Source organism: Rhinopithecus roxellana, chromosome 16 (assembly GCF_007565055.1).
Source record: "Rhinopithecus roxellana isolate Shanxi Qingling chromosome 16, ASM756505v1, whole genome shotgun sequence".
NCBI classification, from domain to species: Eukaryota; Metazoa; Chordata; class Mammalia; order Primates; family Cercopithecidae; genus Rhinopithecus; species Rhinopithecus roxellana.
Genome location: NC_044564.1, coordinates 7,262,260 through 7,286,591, shown reverse-complemented (window position 1 = coordinate 7,286,591; position 24,332 = coordinate 7,262,260). Strand labels below are relative to the sequence as shown.

The following is a 24,332-nucleotide window of genomic DNA, read 5'->3' as shown; positions in this document are numbered from 1 at the left end:
ATTCCAACCTGTTGTATAAGATGCTGATGGGTTCGTGTAATAAAAGCTAACTAGAGTCTTAATGCTGTATCTACATGATTTTAAATATATTATTATGTAACCATATCAAAACTCAATTACATTTGTTTTAGAGCAGAAACCTTTTAATACAGATAAAATTCCTGCCAGTAGCATCCCAAACACTCCAAATTCACTGAACTGAAAATATAATTGTAATAAGAGCACCAGAAGTTTTGTCTCCTGGCGTAAAGAAATATCAAAAATATAAGAAAACTATTACTCTGGGGTTTTTTGCAGAGTTCATTTATTAAAACAACTTGTGTAAAGACAAATTGTGCTTTGGTTTGCTTTTTTCTCCTGTACACATTTGACATTTTCCAGTGTGGAGAGTGTTTTGTCAAAAGTGTAAAGCATTGTGAGAGTAATATAAAAGCAGATAATGCCCATTTGTAGTCCTATCCCTGAAGGGCATGACATAATGCCTTAAAATTCTGAGACAGAGTTTACTCTAACAATGCAGTGAAATACTTCAACAGTGAAAATGTCTGAGAAAAATCAAACTCCAAAGTAACGGGCCAATAGGGAGTTTATATGACAACCCTAGTAACCAGAATGTCAGAAATAGAGAAATGTTCAGATCTCTTCCAAGCTCAGCTTTTTTCAGCACATGCTGGCATCCTACTCAAGGAGAAAAGGAAACTGCATAAATGTCTCACCAATCTGACTTACCAGAATATCTGTGGTCATGTTAATAAACACCTAAAGGCAATGGATTCTTTTTGTTTGGTGTTTTTTCTTTTTTTTTTTTTGTTTTTTGGAGAAAAGGTCTCAACTCTGTCACCCAGGCTGGAGTGCAGTGGTGTAATCAAGGCTCACTGCAGCCTCGAACTCCTAGGCTCAAGCAATCCTCCTGCCTCAACCTCCAGAGTAGCTGGAACCATAGGTGCGCGTCATCATGCCCGGTTAACTTTTTCATGTTTTGTAGAGATGGGGTTTCACCAAGTTGCCCAGGCTGGTCTTGACTTCCTGGGGTCAAGCAATCCTCCTGCCCTGAACTCCCAAAAGGCTGAGTTTACAGGTGTGAACCACCACACCCAGCCTGAAGGCAATGTATTCTTTTTAGATAGCCTATTGGATAGTGTTTCTTAACACTGCTGTCAAACCATCTCTTGAGCTGATGATAAATTCCTAATTTTTTTCAAGTGTTAGTAGGAATTTTGTAAGAGTTAGTAATCAAGAGCAGGTAATATATACTATGCTTATGACACTTTGCTCTGTCATTCTAGATACTTATCACAGATAAGGGAAAAATCCTACCTGCGGTCTCTACCATGGCTCTATGCATTGTGTGAACATCCTCTAAACGGACTGCTGTGTATTATCTGAACCGCTCAGTGGTTCCTAACCTCTTCAATATAAAAGATACTTTTCTTATTTATTCTGTACATGAATTCCACGTTTGGATAAATATTTTCTCCAGCAATGAGAACTTATTAGGTTCCTGATATTCTGAAAATTGATTTCAATTCTCTACTACTACTCATATAAATCTCTAAAACAGATCACAGAATGCAAACCTGGAGCTTAGGTTTCTACTATCGGTTCCAAAATTGAATATTATAGTTAGGTAAGATTCTCTACCCATAAAATGAGAATTGCAGATAAAAACTATCCTAACGTAACTTACCATTTTGACAACAGTTCTCCCCATGTTTCAAGAATTTTTTCTGCACATTCTTTGGATACATCACCAGACCCACTCAGGAGAGGTTCATCATTATCTATAATAAACAAAACACACAAAAACGGTAACGGGGTGGCTATGCTAGCCACAACACTGGAATGTTTAACAGTCAAACTTGGAAGACTTTACTGGGAGCATAAAGTCACAATTTCTCTCTTTTAGTATTTATGGATAAGTACAAAGAAAATAAAAATGGTTGTAGGTAAAATGCTGTAACCTCTTTAATTCTCTTTTGTTTTCCACATAGGTCCATATTATGTCAATCTCAAAAAAAAAAAAAAAAAGGAGCTATTTAATTATAAAACTATAGGATTCAAAATATGGTATTTTCTCTATTTTCTAAAGCAAACAGCTTTATGCATGAAAATATGTAAGTCTTATTTAAAACACTTAAAAAGTTTCAAACTACCTAAGTATCCAACAATGGGAGTACAGAATGGTTGAAGAAATTATAATATATGTATAAAATGCAATTGCATGTTGACATTTATGTTTATATAATGATGATATGGTTTGGCTCTGTGTGCCCACCCAAATCTCATCTTGAACTGTAGTTCCCATAATCCCACGTGTCATGGGAAGGACCCGAAGGGAGGTAACTGAATCTTGGGGGCGGTTTCCCCTATGCTGTTCTCATGACAGTGAGTTCTCATGAGATCTGATGTATAAGCATCTGGCATTTCCCCTGCTGTCACTCATTCTTCTTTCCTGCTGCCATGTGAAGAAGGACATGTTTGCTTCCCCTTCTGCCATGATTCTAAGTTTCCTGAGGCCTTCCCAGCCCTGCAGAATCAATTAAACCTCTTTTGTTTATAAATTTTGCAGTGAGCTGAGATCGCACCACAGAACTCCAGCCTGGGCAACAGAGCAAGACTCCGTCTCAAAAAAAAAAGAAAAAAGTAAACCTCTTTTCTATATAAATTACTCAGTCTCGGTTGGGTATGTCTTTATCAGCAGTATGAGAATGGACTAATACAATTGATATGGCAAAATACAGTATAAAATGAAAATATAAAGAGCTTAATATTCATTATGATCTAATCTATGTTATACATCAGTATAAACTATACCAAACACTAACAATTGCTCCCTCTGAGTGACAAAGTTATGATTGGTATTTTTCTCTGCTATTTTATGTTTTTATGACTTTCTAAATTTTCTAAAATGGGAAATATTAATTTATAAAAGAAAGCACAAAAATACTTTAAAAGGCCAAATTAAATCATTTCTAATTTAATTCAATTAAGGAAAGTAAATTCAAGTCAGAAGTTAGAGATTATAAGATACAAAGACAGTGAAAAAAGTGACACTGATCAAGGCATTAGAGGAACTAAAAAGCATAATGAAAGCAGAGAATAAACATGGACTAAGATATCTACTTAATCCTCTTATTGGACACTTGGGGAGTTTTTAACTTTTTGCTACAAACGGAATCAGGATGAATATATCTCACTGCTTTCATCGGGTATATGCCCAGAAACTGACTTTCTCAGTTTTAAAAAGAAAGCATATTTTTAAGAATACTGAAAATTTCCGACAAACTGACTTCCAAAATGTTCTACCAATTTACAATTCCACTAACTGGGTTACAACAGTACTTGTTTCCATGAATCTTTAACAATGCTCTTTCTAGATTTTGTTTATTTTTTAGCTTAACTTGCCTAAACAAACTCTGGCTCTTTACACCTCTAATGACTACATGTTGAATCTGTATCCCCAACAGAGACAACAATTATCTGAAAGCACTAATTTTAAAGACTCAGAAATCTGTGATACTTCTTATTGAACTTCTTTATATTATAATGCTTTGGACATCATCATCAGTTTCGCTGGTGAGACACAGAAGATGACAGACAGAATGTGAGAGATCTTCTGTATATGGATGAATAAGGTAAAGAAGAGAAAAGGCTAGGCCGGGCACAGTGGCTCACGCCTGTAATTCCAGCACTTTGGGAGGCCAAGGTGGGTGGATCATCTGAGGTCAGGAGTTTGAGAAAAGCCTGGCCAACCTGGTGAAACCCCATCTCTACTAAAAATATAAAAATTAGCTAGGTGTGGTGTGGCCACCTGTAATCTCAGCTACTCAGGAGGCTGAGGCAGGAGGCAGAGGTTGCAGTATGCCAAGATTGTGCCATTGTACTCCAGTCTGGGTGACACAGTGAGACTCCATCTCAAAAAAAAAAAAAAAAAAAAAAAAAAAAAAAAGAAAGGCTCAAGGGCACTAAGGTAAATGCCCCCAACTTCACTATCTTGCCAGACTGGCCCTACTTTCTAAACTCTCAAGTAATTTTCTATTTATTAAAACACCAATATACTAAATATAACTCTTTGGGGAAAGGTGGCTATGAAAAACACACTAAAATTTAGAAGGGATGATAATTTCTTCAAAAATATTAGACAAACTTTATCTTACAAAATTCTCTTTCACATTTTGGATACTTTCAATAAATCCGGGTAGTAGCAGTTTAAAATCTGTATTAAGAACCCATCTGCCTAAGGGATAGACATCAGTTTCAGAATGATGCTTCTAAACATGTCCCCTTTATAATTGCTGGGTTTCTGCCAAATGTCTTATGGGTAAGAAGCCTCTTGAGAGAAATGTAATCATTTCTTCCCTGGAAGCAAACAAATCGCAGCAGGAATGGTTTTTCTGGTTTGTACATTGGGTTAGGGAGAATTAAAAGACAGCATAGCTACATAGTTTTCTTTAGTCCCAGTTCTCCTGTTATTAACTCTTCACTATAAAAAATGAATCCTAGGGGGTTACCCATACTGCCAATATTTACTGAGCACCTACTGCATACCAAATGTTGTGGTATACACTAGGGAACATGAGGCAAAAGCAGAAACACTCTTTTCCTTCACAGAGCTTATGTTCTAGTGTTCCATGATTTCCCCCAAGGGGTACACACTGCCATTAGTTCTTATCTCTCCCTAGTTAAGAACTATCAGTAGAGCCTTCTAAACCCACTAAAATTTTATTTTTAAAAAAGGTATGTCTGCTATAAATTAAAACTTGATGTCAGTCCTGAGGAACCTTTAGTTGGACCCAGATTTCTTTGTAACCAGCAGATAGTCTTCAAAATCTATGGTATGAAGATTTGAGCATTCTGATTTCATAATAGTGTCTTTCTCAATTTTTGTGTTTTTTTGTTTGTTTTTATTGCTGAGTGTTGAGAGGAAAGTTATGTAAACTTTTACCCACTCTGTCATCTTAACCACTGTTGACCTAGAAGAGAAACTGCAAACCTATTATACAACAGACCATTTCAAACAGTGGGAACAATCCACCTTTCCCAGATATAACATATCACTTAAATTGGCTCTTCAGGTGGACTCTGAATTGCATCTCTGACATCAAAAACAATACATGTGTTTTTTCCGTACTTCAAAATGCTTTATGTTAACTAAATGCAAGAGATGATGATAGACTACAGCTATGACCGTGGACTCACAGACCTAGATCCAAATCCTGACTCTGCCAATTTCTAGTTGTGTAACCTTGGGCAAATTCACTTTTCTGAGATTCCACTTTTTTTTTTTTGAGACAGAGTTTTGCTCTTGTTGCCCAGGCTGGAGTGCAACAGCACAACCTTGCCTCACTGCAACCTCCACCTCCCGGGTACAATCAACTCTCCTGCCTCAGCCTCCCAAGTAGCTGGGATTACAGGCATGCGCCACCATGCCCAGCTAATGTTTTGTATTTAGTAAAGACAAGGTTTCACCATGTTGGCCAGACTGGTCTCAAACTCCTGACCTCAAGTGATCCTCCCACTTCAGCCTCCCAAGGTGCTGGGATTACAGCCGTGAGCCACCGCATCTGGCCAGATTCCATTTACTTATTTGCAAAGTTAGGTTAACAATAAATCCTATTTTTCAGGATTATCGTGAGGATTATACAAATAAAGCATCTGCTTACTACATATTAAGCACTTAGTAATTGGTGGCCATTAGTATTACTAATATATGATGCTAAACTGATTAATTATAAGGGCTGTGAGAGTTATAGCAAACAGTAGGTTTTGGAAACTCAGCGCTCACTCTAAACATGAAAAAAGTCAGTGATCACTCTAAACTTGAAGAAAGTACATATAATCATGGATATACATTTCATTTAACCCAATCAATCATTCTTGTCATCTCCATGCTTTTGTTAATGCAATTCTTTTTTTTTTTTTTATTTTAGTAGAGACGGGGTTTCATCGTGTAAGCCAGGATGGTCTCGATCTCCTGACATCGTGATCCGCCTGTCTCAGCCTCCCAAAGTGCTGGGATTACAGGCTTGAGCCACCGCGCCTGGCCAGTTAATGCAATTTTTTAACGAGAAAAAAACTCCACTGATGCCTACTAGATTCTGCTTGCACTTAAAAGTCCCAACTGAAAAACTACTCTCTATGATGCCCCACAACATTCCCCACAATGAAAACCAAATTCTCGGCCGGGCGCGGTGGCTCAAGCCTGTAATCCCAGCACTTTGGGAGGCCGAGGCGGGCGGATCACAAGGTCAGGAGGTCGAGACCATCCTGGCTAACACAGTGAAACCCCGTCTCCACTTAAAAAATACAAAAAATTAGCCGGGCGAGATGGCAGGCGCCTGTAGTCCCAGCTACTCGGGAGGCTGAGGCAGGAGAATGGCGTGGACCCGGGAGGCGGAGCTTGCAGTGAGCTGAGATCCGGCCATTGCACTCCAGCCTGGGCGACAGAGCGAGACTCCGTCTCAAAAAAAAAAAAAAAAAAGAAAAGAAAACCGAATTCTCCTCTATTAATTTCTAGAATATTTCCTGTGAGCTTCACATATAGAAACATGGCTCACATGACCTTATATTGTAATCAGGTTTTCTTCCATTAAATTTGTAGCCCCAGTACTAAGTTAGAAATTAGAAAATGACTCTCATTTATGTTTCCTGTGGCCCCCTTTCTTCATGCCTTATTAAAAGGTATTACATCTTTTAATAGAGAATGACAGATTAAATAGATTTAGCCAGAAAAAATAAAAAGAAACAAAGAACCAGTGGATTCTTAATGTTTATCAGTATAAAAACACAGTAATATGTAAACACATATATTTATAAATACATTTGGGGGCCGGGCGCGGTGGCTTAAGCCTGTAATCCCAGCACTTTGGGTGGCCAAGGTGGGCGAATCATGAGGTCAGGAGATCGAGACCATCCTGGCTAACATGGTGAAACCCTGTCTCCACTACAAAATACGAAAAACTAGCCAGGCGAGGTGGCGGGTGCCTGTAGTCCCAGCTACTCAGGAGGCTGAGGCAGGAGAATGGCGTAAACCCAGGAGGCGGAGCTTGCAGTAAGCCGAGATCGCGCCACTGTACTCCAGCCTGGGTGACAGAGTGAGACTCTGTCTCAAAAAATAAAAATAAAAAATAAAATAAAAAATATATATTTGGTAAAAAGGGTCATGTGTGCAAGCCACATTTTGGCAAAGTCAATTTGTTCCCGCAAAATGAATGTGTTGAGATAGGAACACTTCTTTAGGTGTAAGCCGTGTCAAACTTGTTCTTAAAAAAATGTACTAATATACCAAGCTAGCACTACACTGATTGTTTAAAAGAAGCTAATTATATATCTCATTTTTCCAACTGGGTTACAAGTATCTTAAAGAAAACTCAATGTTAATCATTTCTAAATCTTCCACAGCTACTTACATATAGTAAACTCTCATAAGGAATTCCATTAAATGAATTATAAATGCTGTATCACATTATCAATCCCCTGATACAATTTTAATAGTTTGCAGGGTCCTCCACCCCCAAAAATAAATTAAACTCTCCCTATAGTTTACCTTCCTCTTCATCATCTTCTGGAGGAGAAGGTATCACTGAACTCTGCGATCCAGACTGTGGCAGGCGAACTGAAGGACTGGCTGTAGTTTTCCTCCTCTCTCTTTCTGATTCACTTTCCAAGCATACAACTTCATATAAAGTGTCAGTATTATTCTTTCTCTCCTTTTGCTTTATCTTGAGGAAGAAAAAATATTATTTATTAAGCAGTAAAATTCTTTATGTTTTTAATTAATTGCAGTGTTTTAAATGTTTTTAATTGCAGTGATCTCGGCTCACCGCAATCACCTCTGATTTCATACAGGATGTGAAAATAAATGATTTTTTAAAAAATATCTACATTAAAAGTACTTTTTAAAATAGAAAAGCATATGTTTAGATCTTAAAATCCTTAGGAAAATAGGGCATTTACCAAGCAGTACTCTAGTTCTGCAATTTGTCTTCAAACCATATTGTCAAATATCCAACTACCAATGTTTAGCCAGTTGACACTGTCAACTAAAGAGCTAACAGTTCTGTATCTCCCAAATTAGTTAAGGCATCCTTAAAGGTTTCCTATACAAAACTATATAGAAAAAGTGTTTTAAATTATTCTAAAACATAAACGTTAAGACTAAGAAAATTCTCTTACTTCTAATGTTCCAGTGTTTTAGCCCCACTCCTTTTGCTTGAAACAGTCTAGAGAACTTTTTCTTCAACTGAAAACTACAACTTGGAGTGGAGGTGAGGTCAGGGGGAGATTGAATGGCAGAGAGCACATCAACAGAAACCACAAGAATTTTGAGTACTCCAATTGATTGTATTTTGGTTTTAATCTGAGGCAAACATATAATTTAAACTGACCTAAATTAAAAATTTAAACCAGGAATATAAAACTTTACGCTACAATATGTATTGTAAGTACATTAACATTCCATATAACATGTAAGTACATTAACATTCTTCCTTCCATACAAGGAGGAGAAAAAAGTAGCATGAAATATAGGGAAGAATAAAAAGGGAGAGCTATAGGAAAAGGTACAGAGAAAACTAGAAAGGTGGCTATACAAAAATATATATATATATACACATACTAAAGTAAAAACACAGAAAGGGAGATGGGGGAATAAGATGTTCATTAGCTATAGAAATATCAGCCAGAGCAGATTTTTATCATTGCAATGTTCATTTGGGTTCTTAAAAAAAATTATCCCTATCATGGAAGCAAGGCCAAGATAGTGGCAACATGCTCTTTCAATATCATCCTAAAGCACTGTTTAATACAGAAGTCAGTAAACTTTTCTATAAAGGGCCAAATAGTAAACATTTTACGCTATATGAGTCAGTTGTCTCTATTGCAACTACTCAACTCTGCCATTATAGTGCAAAAGCAGCCACAGACAGTAAGTGAGTGAGTCTGGCTGTGTTCCAATAGAACTTTATTTACAAAAGCAAGTGACAGGCCAGGTGGACCTACAGGCTATAGTTTGCCAACTTTGGTTTAATATGTCCACCCAAGGATTACTTAATTTTCTAGATGAATATGCCATTTTGATTTAGCTACTGACTATTAAGGACTCAGACTCTGAAGTTACATGTTAACGTATAGATTTGTGTCCAGGAGATATGCAAATGATTTCTGTCCAAGAGAAAACATAACCCAAAGGTTACCTACAGGACATTAACCAGTTTTATTTCTAACCTAGTAATCTTATTGTAACATTCCTTTTTTGAAAGGAAGGACCATGTAAATACAAGTTCCTCACTCAGTTTTGCTACCTTTCTGGTTCTCTCATTAATTAATACACTGAATTAGAATATTTGATACACGTTCATTCCAAATTGATAATGATTTTTAACTCTTGAAAATTATACTTTAATAAGAAACAGAATTTAAAATTTTTGTTGTGTTTTATACATTGCTCTTTGAAACATCATACAATTGGTATCCTAAACAGTTCAAAGATCAGCAATAGCTCTTTTTTGTTTTTTTGTTTTTTGAGATGGAGTCTCTGTCGCCAGGGCTGGAGAGCGGTGGCGCCATCTCGGCTCACTGCAACCTCGGCCTCCTGGATTCAAGGGGATTCTCCTGTCTCAGCCTCCCAAATAGCTGGGATTACAGGCGCCCGCCACTACACCCAGCTAATTTTTTGTATTTTTAGTACAGACGGGGTTTCACCATGTTGGCCAGGCTGGTCTCATGATTCACCCGCCTTGGCCTCCCAAAGTGCAGGGATCACAGCCATGAGCCACCGTGCCCAGTGAGCAATAGCTCTCTATCTTAAAAATAAACAAACCAACATGGTCCACTTAGAAACTCTTCTGCATGTCACAATGACCAAAGGACATGCTGCCTTTTGAAGTCGGATAAATACAGTCAATTACCGGACCAAACTTGTTTTTTTTCTCGTTTGTTTTTCTTTTTTTTTGAGACAGAATCTCGCTCTATCACCCAAGCTGGAGTGCAGTGGTGCGATCTTGGCTTGCTGCAACCTCCGCCTCTCAGGTTCAAGCAATTCTCCTGCCTCAGCCTCCTGAGTACGTGGGACTACAGGTGTGTGCCACCACACCTGGCTAATTTTTTGTATTTTTAGTAGAGACGGGTTTCACCGTGTTAGCTGGAATGGTCTCCCATCTCTTAACCTCATGATCCGCCTGCCTCAGCCTCCCAAAGTGCTGGGATTACAGGTGTGAGCCACCGTACTCGGCTTACTGCACCAAACTTGTAAGTCAAGAACTCTAACAATGAAAAATATTAAACTGTTGAAGCTGGGTAATAGTACATGGGGATTCATTATACTATTTTATAATTTCTGCATACGTTTGAATTTTCTATAGTAAAAAGCTTTTTGAATTATATATGTTAAATACAAAACTTTTAAATATTAAATTATACATATAATTTAAACATACGTTTTAAATTATATATAAAATTTAAATAAGTTTTTAAATTATCTATTTATGAAATATATGTTATAAACATATAAAATAATTAAAAGCACTCATATGAGACCAAAAAAAAGGGTAGATTTGAATAAATGGAAAGACATCCCATGTTCCTGGATATGACTCAACATCATAAAGATATCAATTTTCCCCAATAAAAACATCAGTAGTGGCCAGGCGTGATGGCTCATCCCTGTAATCCCAATACTTTGGGAGGCTGGGCATTTTGGGAGGCTGAGGTGGGCAGATCACTTGAGCCCAGGTGTTTGAGATCAGCCTGGACAACAAAGGCAAAAGCCCATCTCTTCCAAAATATATATACATACACACACAAAAACTTAGCCAGGTGTGGTGGCACGCACCTATAGTCCCAGGTATTCAGGAGGCGGACACAGGAGGATCACTTGAGCCCGGGAGGCAGAGGCTGCAGTGAGCTGAGTTTGCTCCACTGTACTCCAGCCTGTGTAGTAGAGCAAGACTCAGTCTCGGCGAAAAAAAAAAGAAAAAAAAAAAAAAAGCCAGGCTCAGTCGCTCACACCTGTAATCCCAGCACTTTGGGAGGCCTAGGCAAGTGGATTACTTGAGGCCAGGAGTTTAAACATGGCGAAAGCCCGTCTGTACTAAAAATACAAAAAATTAGCTGGGCCTGGCAGCACATGCCTGTAATCCCAGCTACTCTGGAGGCTGAGACAAGAGAATCGCTTGAACCTGGGAGGAGGAGGTTGCAGTGAGCCAGATTGTGCCACTGCACTCTACAGCGAGACTCTGTCTCAAAAAAAAAAAAAAAAAAACCCACAAACAAATGAAAAACACCAGTAGTTTTTTTTCCAGAGCCAGACAAGTTGAACATAAAGTTTATATGAAAAATGAACAAGTAAGAAAATCCAGGAAAACCCACAAAAAGGAGTATTTGAGGAGGGAAGGTGTACCTACCAGATATTAAAACATATTATAAGGTCTACACATTGCCAGGTGTGGTGGCTCACACCTGTAATCCCAGTACTTTAGGAGGCTGAGATGGGTGGATCACCTGAGGTCAGGAGTTCAAGACCAGACTAACCAACATGGTAAAACCCCATTTCTATTAAAAATACAAACAATCAGCCAGGCATGGTGGTGCACCCCTATAATCCCAGCTACTCGGGAGGCTGAGGTGGGGGAATTGCTTGAACCTGGGAGGTGGAGGCTGCAGTGAGCCGAGATCATGCCACTGCACTCCAGTCTGGGTGACAGAGTGAGACCCCATCTCTAAATAAATAAATAAATAAATAAATAAATAAAATAAAGTCTACATAATTATGACTGTGTGATTCTAATGCAAGACTAGTGGAACAGAATATAAATACCAGAAAGAGGTCCAAACACACATGGAAATTTCATATATAAGTGTAGCATTTCAAATCACTGGGTAGAAAAGTTAATAGTTTTTAATGAATGGTGTTGGAACAAGAGAATAGCCATTTGGAAAAAGATTAATTCAAATCCACACTTTATGCTATATACCAGAGTACATCAGAATAAAATATTAATGAATCAGAAATATAAAAGTAGTAAAATGAAACCATATAAGTAATAGGAGAGTAACAGAAGAGTGTATTCTTTTTGTAACTTGGGAATTAGGAAAGCCTTTCTAACTATGATCCCAAATCCAGAAAGGTTTAAAAGAAAATATTGATAAATTCAAGTACATAAAAAGAAACTGCATGACAAACCCAAAAAGAATCACCATGATGTAAGTTAAAAGTGACAAACTGGGAGGAATATCATTATCTCAAAGGGTTAATCTCTTGAATATACAAAGAGGTTCTGAAAATAAAGACAAAAAAGACCAAAATCAAAGAGAAAAGTGAAAAATGAACAAAAGATATGAATAGAAAATTCACAGAAAAGTCACCTTTATACATTAAAAAGGCAGAGGATGAAGTAAAACTACTCTTAGACACCACTGCCTCATTGATCAGATCCTTAAGTTTGACAACACACTTGACAAGTCTGTAGAGAGACAGGTATTCTCATACCCTGTCCATGGTTACACCCTCTATAGAAGGGAATGTGGCAAATAACAATATCATATATACATTCACCTTATGTGTCAGTGATTACACTAATAGGAGTCTATTCTAAGATGCACTTTCATAAAATCAAAATAACACATACATAACATTCCACACTGCAACATTATCTGGAATAGCAAACGACTGCAAGCCAGTCCAAGTGTCCATCAATAGCGGACTGGTTGAAAAGCCCACAGTTCACCCAAGTAAGACAGTACTAAATAGCCATTAAAATGGAAATGAGGAAATCTCTAAGTACTGATGTGGAATGATCCCCAGGATATATTAAGTTTAAAAAGCAATGTATATTTTTATTTTAGAAGGAAGTTAAAAATATATAGAATTTTATCTTCACAAAAATAAAATCGGGATAATAAACCATAAACCATAATAATTGTTATCTATGGGTATGGGGGTAAGGAGATATAAATGGAAGCAGATTTCATTCAAGTATACATTTCTACATAATTATGACATTTATAAGTATTTTACATATTCAAAAAAATAAAAAGAAAAAAAATCCCAAGCCCCTAAACTGAAATAAATGGAAACAAATGAACCTAATTATGTGTCAAATGGTAACAGAAACACAATAAAAAAATTATTCCCAGTGATTTTTAAATAGGAACCATTTTATAATCTTACTGAAACACATTCAAAGGACAAAAAGAAGTTCTATAAAATCTTAAATTTCATCCAATAATTCTATTTTTAACTGCAATACTTTTTTGTTTTGTTTTTTTTCTTTCTTTCTTTCTTTTTGAGATGGAGTTTCACTCTTGTTGCCCAGGCTGGAGTGCAATGGCGTGATCCCGGCTCACTGCAATTTCTGCCTCCCAGGTTCAAGCGATTCTCCTGCCTCAGCCTCCTGAGTAGCTGGGATTACAGATGTGCACCACCACAACCAGCTAATTTTGTATTTTCAATAGAGACGGGGTTTCGCCATGTTGGTCAGGCTGGTCTTGAACTCCAGACCTCAGGTGATCCACCTGCCTCAGCCTCCCAAAGTGCTGCGATTACAGGCATGAGCCATCATGCCTGGCTGACTTTTTTAGATTTTGATGAAGATAAGGCAAATAAATTATTTACTGTTACTGTAAATAAAATATATGCATATGTATTTTAAAAAGAAGAAAATCCTGTAATATCAAATTATTATTGAAAACGTGAATGAACTCAACTGATTCAGGCAAGTATCACCAATGGATACTAAAAATATTAGTTAATTAGTTATTGACTGGGCATAGTGGCTCATGCCTATATGTCAGCACTTCGGGAGGTTGAGGTGGGAGTATCATTTCAACTCCAGTTTGAGACCAGCCTGGGCAACATGGTGAAACTCCATCTCTCCAAAAAATTAAAAAATTAGCCAGCCATAGTGGTGCACCTTGATGCCAGCTACTTGGGAGGTTGATGCAGGAGGACCACTTGAGCCCAGGAGGTCAAGGTTGTAGCGAGCCGTGCTTTTGACACTGCACTCCAGGCTGGGCGACAAAGTGAAGGAAAAAAAACAAAAAAGACTTCGTTGAGGAACAGGATATTTGGAAGCTGCCAAAGTGTCACCCCCAAAGATTACTTGCTAAATGTCAAGAAAAACCCTGTTTTACAAAGGAGAGATCCAGTGGTCACCACCTTAATTAAGTGATCACCCTTCCCATCAGAAATACTGGAACAACCTAATATCACACACCTCTCAATTTAGCAATGGAGTAGAAAGCATTTGGTATTTTCATCTGGAGAGGTATAGTTGTGTGCCACACACATACACTCTCAGCAAATTAAAATAAGAGGCCCGGGTATCCAGTTACAGTTATACTAATTATCTGTACAACCTTGGCCATACTGAGTCCTTCAGATATCAGCTTCTTCATTTATAAAACAGTAATTTTATGAAAGATCTTAAGACCCCTAGAGTTTAATTGGCAATAAAAATTACATTATTCTATAGTTCTAAGAATGTTTCATTGGTCTTCTGTTCGCCTTATGTCACTACTGGAAAATCTATTCATTAGATCATTTTCTTGCTCTTTCAGTAAGTAATATAAGAAAATTTAAGTCTAAAAAAGCAATCCTCTTGTCTCTACTAATTTTTAGTTTCTTCTCTAATATGATGCTATCTTAATATAACAATCTCACAGATGGGAAGGCTTCCAGGATAAAAAGGAGTTGCTGAGTCACCAGATAATTTTAGTGAAAGGAAAAAGAATAAATTTTTAAACACATGTCTTAAAACACATTTACATATTGTTTTCCTACACTGGTAGCAAAAAAACAGAAATGCTGTATGTTGTATATTCTTAAAATTTGCTCCGTATCACTGTTTCCTTTTCGGTCTAAGGAGAACTGAAAATGGTTAAAATTTTAAATTACGCTTAATTTCAGTAAATCCTAAAAGTACTCTTAGAGATGAAAGGACAAAAGTAGCATGTTTCTCTGGAGAGTGTCCTGGCTGAGACTTTTAAAAGGCTTAGATACATATTTTGTTCATATAACATTCCATAAAATCTACTGCTAAATATCTTTGGATCTCAGTTGCCTCGTCTATAAAGTGAAAATACTAGTTATCCTCACTGAATCACTGTGAAAACTACATCAGATTTTAAAAAGTGAAGTAGTCAAGACAGTGATGGTCACAGTTGAACCTCAATTACTTTTTAATGCCATGAATGTAAAAGAGGGAATAAATAGTTTATTAAGACAGCGAAAAGTTGTTCAAATTCTTCCCATTCTACCTCTCCTTTCCCACTCCCTAGCACTCCCCCTAAACCCCCACACAAACACAAAGACTTATCCCAATAAGGAGAAAAATAAAAGATCATCATCAGGAATTTCCTGCTCTTCCCCCAGCTTCCACATACACACTTCTGCTTTTTGCAAAGAAAATAGTGAAAATACGGCTTAAGTTTAGTTTATAGCCTTAACAAAGAGTCCAGAGCAGTCTCTTAGGCTGCATCTCAGGTATGTTTTTGGCTAGTTTACCCTGTCAAGTCATTTTTTAGCCTAACTAAAAAAAAAATTAAGAAGTTATTAATAGAAGTTATATTATTATTTGAATAACATCATGCAGCTCTGATTATGGTTGCTAAAAATAAAAAATAAATTTTAAAAAATAAAACTAAATAAATTTGTTTCCATAGAAAGATATATTCTTCTACACTCAACCACAAAACCTTGTAAACCCATGCAGCCTTTGATTCCAAGGTTGTATAGCATTAGATGTCAAAGGAAATGCAAGATCAGGGGAATCTTATTTATGTTCACTAAAATGAGATTAGAGTAAGAACGCTAATTAAACAGAGCTATTTTTTTTTTTTTTTTTTTTTGAGACGGAGTCTTGCTCTGTCGCCCAAGGTGGAGTGCAGGGGATCTCAGCTCACTGCAAGCTCCGCCTCCTAGGTTTACGCCATTCTCCTGCCTCAGCCTCCCGAGTAGCTGGGACTACAGGCGCCCGCCACCTCGCCTGGCTCGTTTTCTTCTTTTTTGTATTTTTTAGTAGAGACGGGGTTTCACCACGTTAGCCAGGATGGTCTCGATCTCCTGATCTCGTGATCCGCCCGCCTCAGCCGCCCAAAGTGCTGGGATTACAGGCTTGAGCCACCGCACCCGGCCTAACAGAGCTATTTTTACATAAAACTTTTTACTAAAAAGTATTATACGACTATTCTCAGGCCAGTAAGTAAAAAAATATATACATATACACATATATATATAATAAAAAATACGTATACAACTAATTTGTATTTACCATCTAGAAACTTTTTTTTTTTTTTTTTTGATGGAGTTTTGCTCGTTGCCCAGGCTGGATGGAGTGCGATGGCATGATCTCGGCTCACTGCAACCTCTACTTCTTGGGTTCAAGCAATTCTCCTGCCTCAGCCTCCCAAGTAGCTGGGATTACAGGCGTGCGCCACCAGGCCTGGCTAATTTTGTATTTTTGGTAGAGACGGGATTTCTCCATGTTGGTCAGGCTGGTCTCAAACTCCCAACCTCAGGCGATCCGCCCAAAGGGATCCTTTGGGATCCTTGGCCTCCCGAAGGCTGGGATTCCAGACCATTTAGAAACTTTTAAAGATCATTCTCTCTTAATCTCTAAATTTTCAAAGTTATATTTGTAAACTGGTTTAATTTCTGATGCATTCTTTTCCCGGGGCTCGCCCTCCATCTAAATCATCAATGCTGTTCTGATTTCAAGACTTAGCGCTTTTTTATTAATTTGGTATCCCACAGAGGTTGTATAATTCTTCTCAATAATAACACCAAACGTATAGGGAAAACTTGCTATGTATTGGGAACTATTCTAAGCATGTTGTACAGTTTTTCACTTAATGCCACAATAACATTATGAGAAGATTCTTCTATGCTGACAATTTACAATTTAGTAAACTGAGACTCAGAGAGTTGAGGGAACTTGCTCAAAGTTAACAAGCTAGCAGAAAAATCCATGTGCTCTGACTTCAAATTCAAGTTCTAGATGATGATCCCGTGCTAATAATCCTCCACTCCTGCTACAATGAAGAGCTGGAAGAACAGTGCTGGAACTCAGGCTTACTTTCTGTCTCTTAGGACAACACTGGAAAGAAGTGTCTATGCCTGCTCTGCTTATTTCCTTTTTCTAAATATACCCAATAGGGCTAACTTGGGTACACTAGAGTCGAAATTCTTGCTATCAAAATAAAAAAATGTAATATGGAAAAGTATATTCAAGTGAGTCCCACATACAACATTTTCATTTTATATTATAGAAAACAGAAGTTGCATGTAAATAAAATCAATTCAACATATATTGAGAATTACTACGTTCCAGGTACTTGGCATAAATCAGTAAGACAGATTAAGAATCTCTCCTTAGTGGAGGACTCTAATACGCAAAGCAGATAATAAACAATATACAAGTATGTTACATGGCATATCAGTATGTAAAAGTTCTGGCTAAAAAAATAAAAACTAGGGCCAGGCACGGTGGCTCCCACCTGTAATCCTATTACTTTGGGAGGCCGAGGCAGGCGGATCACAAGGTCAGGAGTTCGAGACCAGCCTGGACAACATAGTGAAACCCCATCTCTACTAAATAAAAAATAAGGTCAGGTGCGGTGGCTCAAGCCTGTAATCCCAGCACTTCGGCTTTTACTGAGCAAAACTTTGGCTTTTATTGAGTAAAACAAGGCTGGAGGGTTTGATGCAGTAAAGTGGTAAGATCTGACCTTAAGCTACTATTATGTTGAAAAGAAATCATGAGGGGAACAAAGATAGAAACAGTGTGATGGGTAAAGAGGCTACTGCTAGGCCAGGTGTGGTGGCTCATGCATTGTAATCCCAGCACCTTGGGAGGCTGAGGTAGGCAGACTTCTTGAGCCCAGGAGGTCAAGACCAGTCTGGGCAACATGGCAAAACCCCATCAATATTTTAAAAAAGAAAAAAAAAAGGCTATTGTTATAAATGATGACTCAGATGAGGATTACCGTACTCTAGCTGGTGAGAAGTGATTAGATGGAGATGAGATAAGAATCTTTTTGGACATGTTAAGTTTAAGATGTCCTGAAAACTAAGAGAAAGAGGAGCTTTAACGAAAAGAAAGTAACCATCTATAGCAAATGCTACAGACAGGTCACGATGAGGACTCAGATTAGCAGTTTAAATCAGTGGTGACCTTGATATCTTCCAAGGAGTTTTGCTACAAAGGAAAGTAAAAAATGGAAGCAGTAGGTGGTAGAATAACTGGGGGCCAGGCTGGGCGCGGTGGCTCAAGCCTGTAATCCCAGCACTTTGGGAGGCTGAGACGGGCGGATCACGAGGTCAGGAGATCGAGACCATCCACACGGTGAAACCCCGTCTCTACTAAAAAATACAAAAAATTAGCCGGGCGAGGTGGCGGGCGCCTGTAGTCCCAGCTACTCGGGAGGCTGAGGCAGGAGAATGGTGTAAACCCGGGAGGCGGAACTTGCAGTGAGCTGAGATCTGGCCACTGCACTCCAGCCTGGGCGAAAGAGCGAGACTCCGTCTCAAAAAAACAAAAACAAAAACAAAAAAAGAATAACTGGGGGCCAAAAAAGAATAAAAGAATGGAACAGTGATTTTAGCTGCTACCCACCCACAGGAAAGACAAAAGTATGAAGTTTAACTTTGATCAAGTTAACTGCACGATTTAAAAAAAAATCAAGACTCTTCAGAAGAAAGTAACAGAATACAGTCTCTACAATGTATCACTTAAGATGTTTAACATGTAATCCAAAATTACAAAGAAACAAAAATGTGCATCATCATACATGAAAATTAGCAGGCAAAATTCTAAAGTGGCTGCACTGTTAATTATGCTTAAGGATTTAAAAGAAAATCTGCTCAGTATAAAAGAACAAATAGGAAATCAAGAGAAAACAGAGATAAACAAAAGAACCACATAGACATTTTAAAAACAAAAAATACAGAAAATGTTTTAAAAATTCATTGAATGACTAACAGATTAGAAGTTGATAAAAATCAGCGAACTTTAAGACATATTAATAGAAAGTATCCCATCTGAAGAAAACACAGAAAAAAGACTGGGAAAAAATAGAGCCTCAGAGATATCAAAAGCTCTAAATATAGATAATTACAATCCCAGAATCAAAGAGAAGAGAGATGGGCAGAAAAAAAAGTTTAAGAAATAATGGGCCAGATTTCCCCCAAATCTAGTTAATAAAAAAAAAAAAAAAAATTAAAAAAGCATAAATTTAAAAATGCAAGAACCCCAACAAATCCCAAGCAGGATAAACCGAAAGAAAACTATACCTAATCATGTCACAGTTAAACATCTGAAAACCAAAGATAAATAATCTTAAAAACAGCAAGAAGAAAATGACACATTATACCTAGAGGAACAGTAACATAAATGAACGCTGACTTCTCATCAAAAACAATGGAAGGGCTGGCTGCACAAGGTGGCTCACATCTATAATCCCAGGTCTTTGGAAGGTTGAGGTGGGCAGATCACCTGAGGTGAGGAGTTTGAGACCAACCTGGCCAACATGGTGAAACCCTATCTCTACTAAAAACACACACACACAAAAATTAGTCGGGCATGCTGGCACCCACTTGTAGTCCCAGCTACTCTGGAGGTTGAGGCAGGAAAATCACTTGAACCCAGGAGGCAGAGGTTGCAGTGAGCCAAGATTGCGGCACTGCACTCCAGCCTGGGTGGTAACAGAGCAAGACTTTGTCTCAAAAACAAACAAACAAACAAACAACAACAATAAAAATGAAAGCCGGAAGAATAGGAATGACATCTTTAAAGAAAAAAAAAGTCAATCAGAATCCTATCCAGTGAGAATATCCTACTGGGATGAAAGCCAAAAAAAGACATTTTCACCTAGAGAAGTTTAAGAGAATACATCTTCAGCAGATCTACACTAAAAGAAATGCTGTTCTTCGGGTTGAAAGAAAATGAGACCAAATGGAAATGTGGATCTTTGGGAAGAAACGAAGAGCAATGAAAATAACAAACAGGTGGGAAAATATGAAAAATATAATTTTTCCTCTTAATATATTTAAAATACACGACTGTTTAAAGATCTGAGAGCTTAGAAATCAGTCTCAGAAGTGATTTCTCCCTTCTTATTCTCCCTTCTATATTAATAGAAAAGTACAGTACCTGTTTTAGTTTCAAAAAGAAATTTTCAGTAGTACTACGTTTGCTGAAGGGCCAGAATAATCTTTCATTAGGTGAGCAAACGCGGACTTTTGTCTCCAGGAGAAATCGAACAGGCTCCTGTACTTCTGTTATTACCAAATCTACAGCTGTGGTCATAAACAGGACTTTATCTAAACAAAGAAAGAGAGAGGCTGAAGAGGTAAATCAGAAACACAAATGTATGTGCTCATAAGATTCCATAAAAGCTGTTTCATTATAAACTTTCAAGATACCTTAAGTATCCACTAAACATGTAAAATAATTAGACAAATAACTGGTTTCAAAAAAAATTTCCACACTGAGAATTATTTTAAAGTAACTGACAGTAGTATATACCGTAAAACTTTTAAAACTGTACTGTCATCGGGAGACCAAGGCAGGCAGATCACCAGAGCCCATGAGACCAGCTTGGCCAACACGGTGAAACATTGTCTCTACTAAAAATACAAAAATTAGCCAGATGTGGTGGCACATGCCTGCAGTCCCAGCTACTTGGGAGGCTGAGGTAGGAAAATCACTTAAACCTGGAAAGTAGAGGCCACAGTGAGTCAAGACTGCGCCACAGCATTCCAGCCTGGGTGACAGAGTGAGACTCTGTCTCAAAAAAACAAAAACAAACAAACAAAACCCCTCTGTACTGTCAGTATTTTCTGCACAAGTGGCATATGACTTCTTTATGGCACCCTCATCAACACTGAGACTTGTCAAGTTTTAAACTTGGTTAACAATGGTATTTGAATGGTCTGCTTATATCCTTTAACTATTTATTCATAGTGCTATTAATAACAAAAAATTGAAGGGGGGAAAATGCTCAATAAGAGGCATTTATTAAGCAAATTACATTTTCAGAATGGGATAATATGCAGCTATTAAATGTCATTCAAAGAGCATATGAAGTATCTTCCAGATACTTTATGCATAGAGTATTTGAAAAGCTACACAAGAAACTGCTAACAGTGATTCCTTTGGGACGGAGCCGTGGGGACTGTGGTAGACTCATTTTCCCTATTGAAATTTTTAACCATTTATTGTATGGATTACCTCTGTACAAAAATAAAACCTAGAAGTCTGTAAGTAAATAAGCGTATAAATAGAAAGAAAAAAAAGAAAGAAGGGAAGGAAAAAATGAAAAAACGGATGGAAAAGTGGGAAAAAGTGATACTTTGCTTATAAATCAAATTTAATAATAAACTGAAGAACTATTCAAATTCTTTGGTTTCACCAGAATTAGGTAAACACTGGATATTGGTTAAAGTGGTCCTTAGTTTTGCGTATCTTCTTGAGACTAAAATTTCTGTTCATGATGTCAACAAATAGTATCACCTTTAGGAGTTTCTTCATTTACAACTTGAAAATGTGGGGATTTTGGATTCCAGCTCCCAGTAATAACATAGGACTTTCCATCTGAACTTTTGCCCATAGATTCCTAGAAAAAAAGAGTAAAGATAAACCTGAATGCCGAAGTGAGTGAACAACAGTTAACCCCCATCTTGCTGCCTTTAAAACCCAGAAGCTGCAAAAATATAAGAATATGGAAGAGGATCAGATAAGTGTATGTGAATGATTACATTTATGGTAAAAAATGTGGCAATTATTTATGCAACTGTCCTGAAGTTGTATGTAAATGCTTATGAAACATATCAAATTGTATACATGTTAAGAAAATCCACAACCTAAATCTGATGCTGGATTCTTCTTTCAAGTGAATTATCACCATATAATTTTTAGTTCTGAAAATAAAGATTTTCAGATAATGGGAATAATACTAATAACTCCTACTATTATTGGTAAGGATACATGACAGTCTATAAATAATTCTTCAATAAATTTTCTCTTTTGATTATCACATCAACCGTACTCAAATATTTAAACAAGAATTTTATCATAGGCAGGGCGCGGTGGCTCAAGCCTGTAATCCCAGCACTTTGGGAGACCGAGACGGGTGGATCACGAGGTCAGGAGATCGAGACCATCCTGGCTAACACGGTGAAACCCTGTCTCTACTAAAAAATACAAAAAACTCTAGCCGGGCGAGGTGGCGGGCGCCTGTAGTCCCAGCTACTCGGGAGGCTGAGGCAGGAGAATGGTGTAAACCCGGGTGGCGGAGCTTGCAGTGAGCTGAGATCTGGCTACTGCACTCCAGCCTGGGCGACACAGCGAGACTCTGTTTCAAAAAAAAAAAAAAAATCACCACACAGTTAACAGACCAAGGCTTATCCAAAGTCAGACCTGTAAATAGCTAGTCAGGAAAAAGGAAGTTATCTTATCTTTGTACATTGTTTTATAGCTTACAAGATCACCTTCATAAACGTGTTTTAGTGTTTTAACATTAGATTCAGACGAGAAAAAATGAAACAACCTTTACTGAGGAAATAGTATGTAACTTTCTAGTAAAAATAAATTCTTACCAAATCTAATAAGTGCATGTCACTATTTCGTACATCTTTTCCTGGACTAAGGAGAAGACCAAAACACCTGTAAAAAAAGAACTGACATAAATTTAAGAAAAAAGATAACACAAAAGAACGTTTAAATTAGGCCACTTTTAAAACAAATTCTTGCTGATAGAAAAGAGGACACATTAGAATTATCAATACATTTGTGTTGCTAAAATAATAATCCTTGCTTCAAGATAAGCTAATTCTGTTTGCCTTTTATTACCACATACTTGAAGAGAGCATATTAGCTGATGATTTCCAGTAGCGATTTCAAAGTAATGAAGCACTGATTTCAGTAAACAAAATAATATCCTAGGGAACAAAATACTTTGAAAATACATTTTTTAATACAGTGTAAAACTACGCCATTAGATTGATAAAAATCAAAATTTACATTTAAGCTAAACTTACTAAAAATGCTTACCTTTCAATGGCAAGTTCTTTATTAGTTGTTTGCTGCACATAGATGACAATCTTCTTATCAATTCCTTGGCGTAGTTTAAAGCATTGTCTGTCCTTATCTTTGGGAACTGCACTGTAGACCAACATGTTTCATTAATTTTGCAAAGCATTTTCTTGTCACATACTAGAACCATTTTTTAAAACAAACACCTCAAATCTCTGATTCCTTTCTGTGCCTGGTTTGCAAATAATAACAAAAAAGAAAAAAATCATTGTATACCTCTTGATGTGAAAATATCATTTGAGGCTGGGCATGATGGCTTACACCTGTAATCCCAAAACTTTAGGAGGCTGAGGTGAGTGGATCACTTGAGGTCAGGAGTTTGAGACCAGCCTGAGCAACATGGTGAAACCCCATCTCTACTAAAAATATAAAAATAAGCTGAGTGTGGTGGCACAGGCCTATTGTCCCAGCTATTCAGGAGGCTGAGGCAGGAGAATCACTTGAACCAGGGAGGCAGAGGTTGCACTGAGCCGAAATTACGTCACTGCACTCCAGCATGGGTGACAGAGTGAGACTACATCTCAAAAAAAAAAAAAAAAAAAAAAAAAAGAAAATACCATTTGATATTTGTAGGTAATCCACTAAAGCATTTATAAAGCTAGAAAAATCACTCCTATGTCCCCTAAAACATAATCTCAATTTTCTCTCTTTTGTTGCTGTAAAGCATCTTGCATGGCATCTGACATACAGAACTCAAAAAAGTAAGTATTTTTTCCTTTATATTTATCACTGGGTTTTACAGATAAATTATTATCACCTTCTTTGCTTAAACATATCATGAAGAAAAAGATACTTAATCATAGATCTTTTGAGTTTCAAAAAAAGTTATCTTTAAAAAGTAATAGAAATGAGGAAGATATGGCCAATAATAAGCTGTTGCCCAACACTTCCCTTAAGCAGTTATCTTTATTATAAACCAGTAGAATAATTATAAAATACTAGCTAGTGATAAAGTTAATAAACATCAGCTTAATTAAAAAGATAAAAATATTCTTTTTCTTTTTTTGAGACAGGATCTTGATCTGCTGCCCAGGCTTCAGTACACTGGCACAATCTCACAGTTCAAGTTCACTACAGCCTCAAACTCCTGGGCTCAAGCTATCTTCCTGCCTCAACCTCCAGGATACCGAGGATTACAGTTACACGCCGCCATGCCTGGTTAATTTTTTAATTTTTTGTAGAGATGGGTCTTGCTATGTTGCCCAGACTGGTCTCAAACTCACGGGCTCAAGCAAACCTCCC

The 24,332-nt window shown here is 37.4% G+C and overlaps 1 protein-coding gene across 6 annotated transcripts in view; it reads right to left on the bottom strand.

Annotated features, from left to right (window-relative positions):
* RABGAP1 (RAB GTPase activating protein 1) overlaps positions 1-24,332 on the bottom strand; it is a 168,077-nt gene that overhangs the window by 86,606 nt on the left and 57,139 nt on the right. For all 6 annotated transcript variants that reach the window (XM_010382465.2, XM_030919533.1, XM_030919535.1 and 3 more), the window contains 6 exons: positions 23,049-23,159; positions 22,595-22,661; positions 21,510-21,612; positions 20,148-20,317; positions 7,547-7,721; positions 1,688-1,781 (listed from right to left, as the gene is read on the bottom strand). In XM_010382465.2, the coding sequence (XP_010380767.1) occupies positions 1,688-1,781; positions 7,547-7,721; positions 20,148-20,317; positions 21,510-21,612; positions 22,595-22,661; positions 23,049-23,159 (720 nt within the window). The remainder of the gene's footprint in view (positions 1-1,687; positions 1,782-7,546; positions 7,722-20,147; positions 20,318-21,509; positions 21,613-22,594; positions 22,662-23,048; positions 23,160-24,332) is intronic.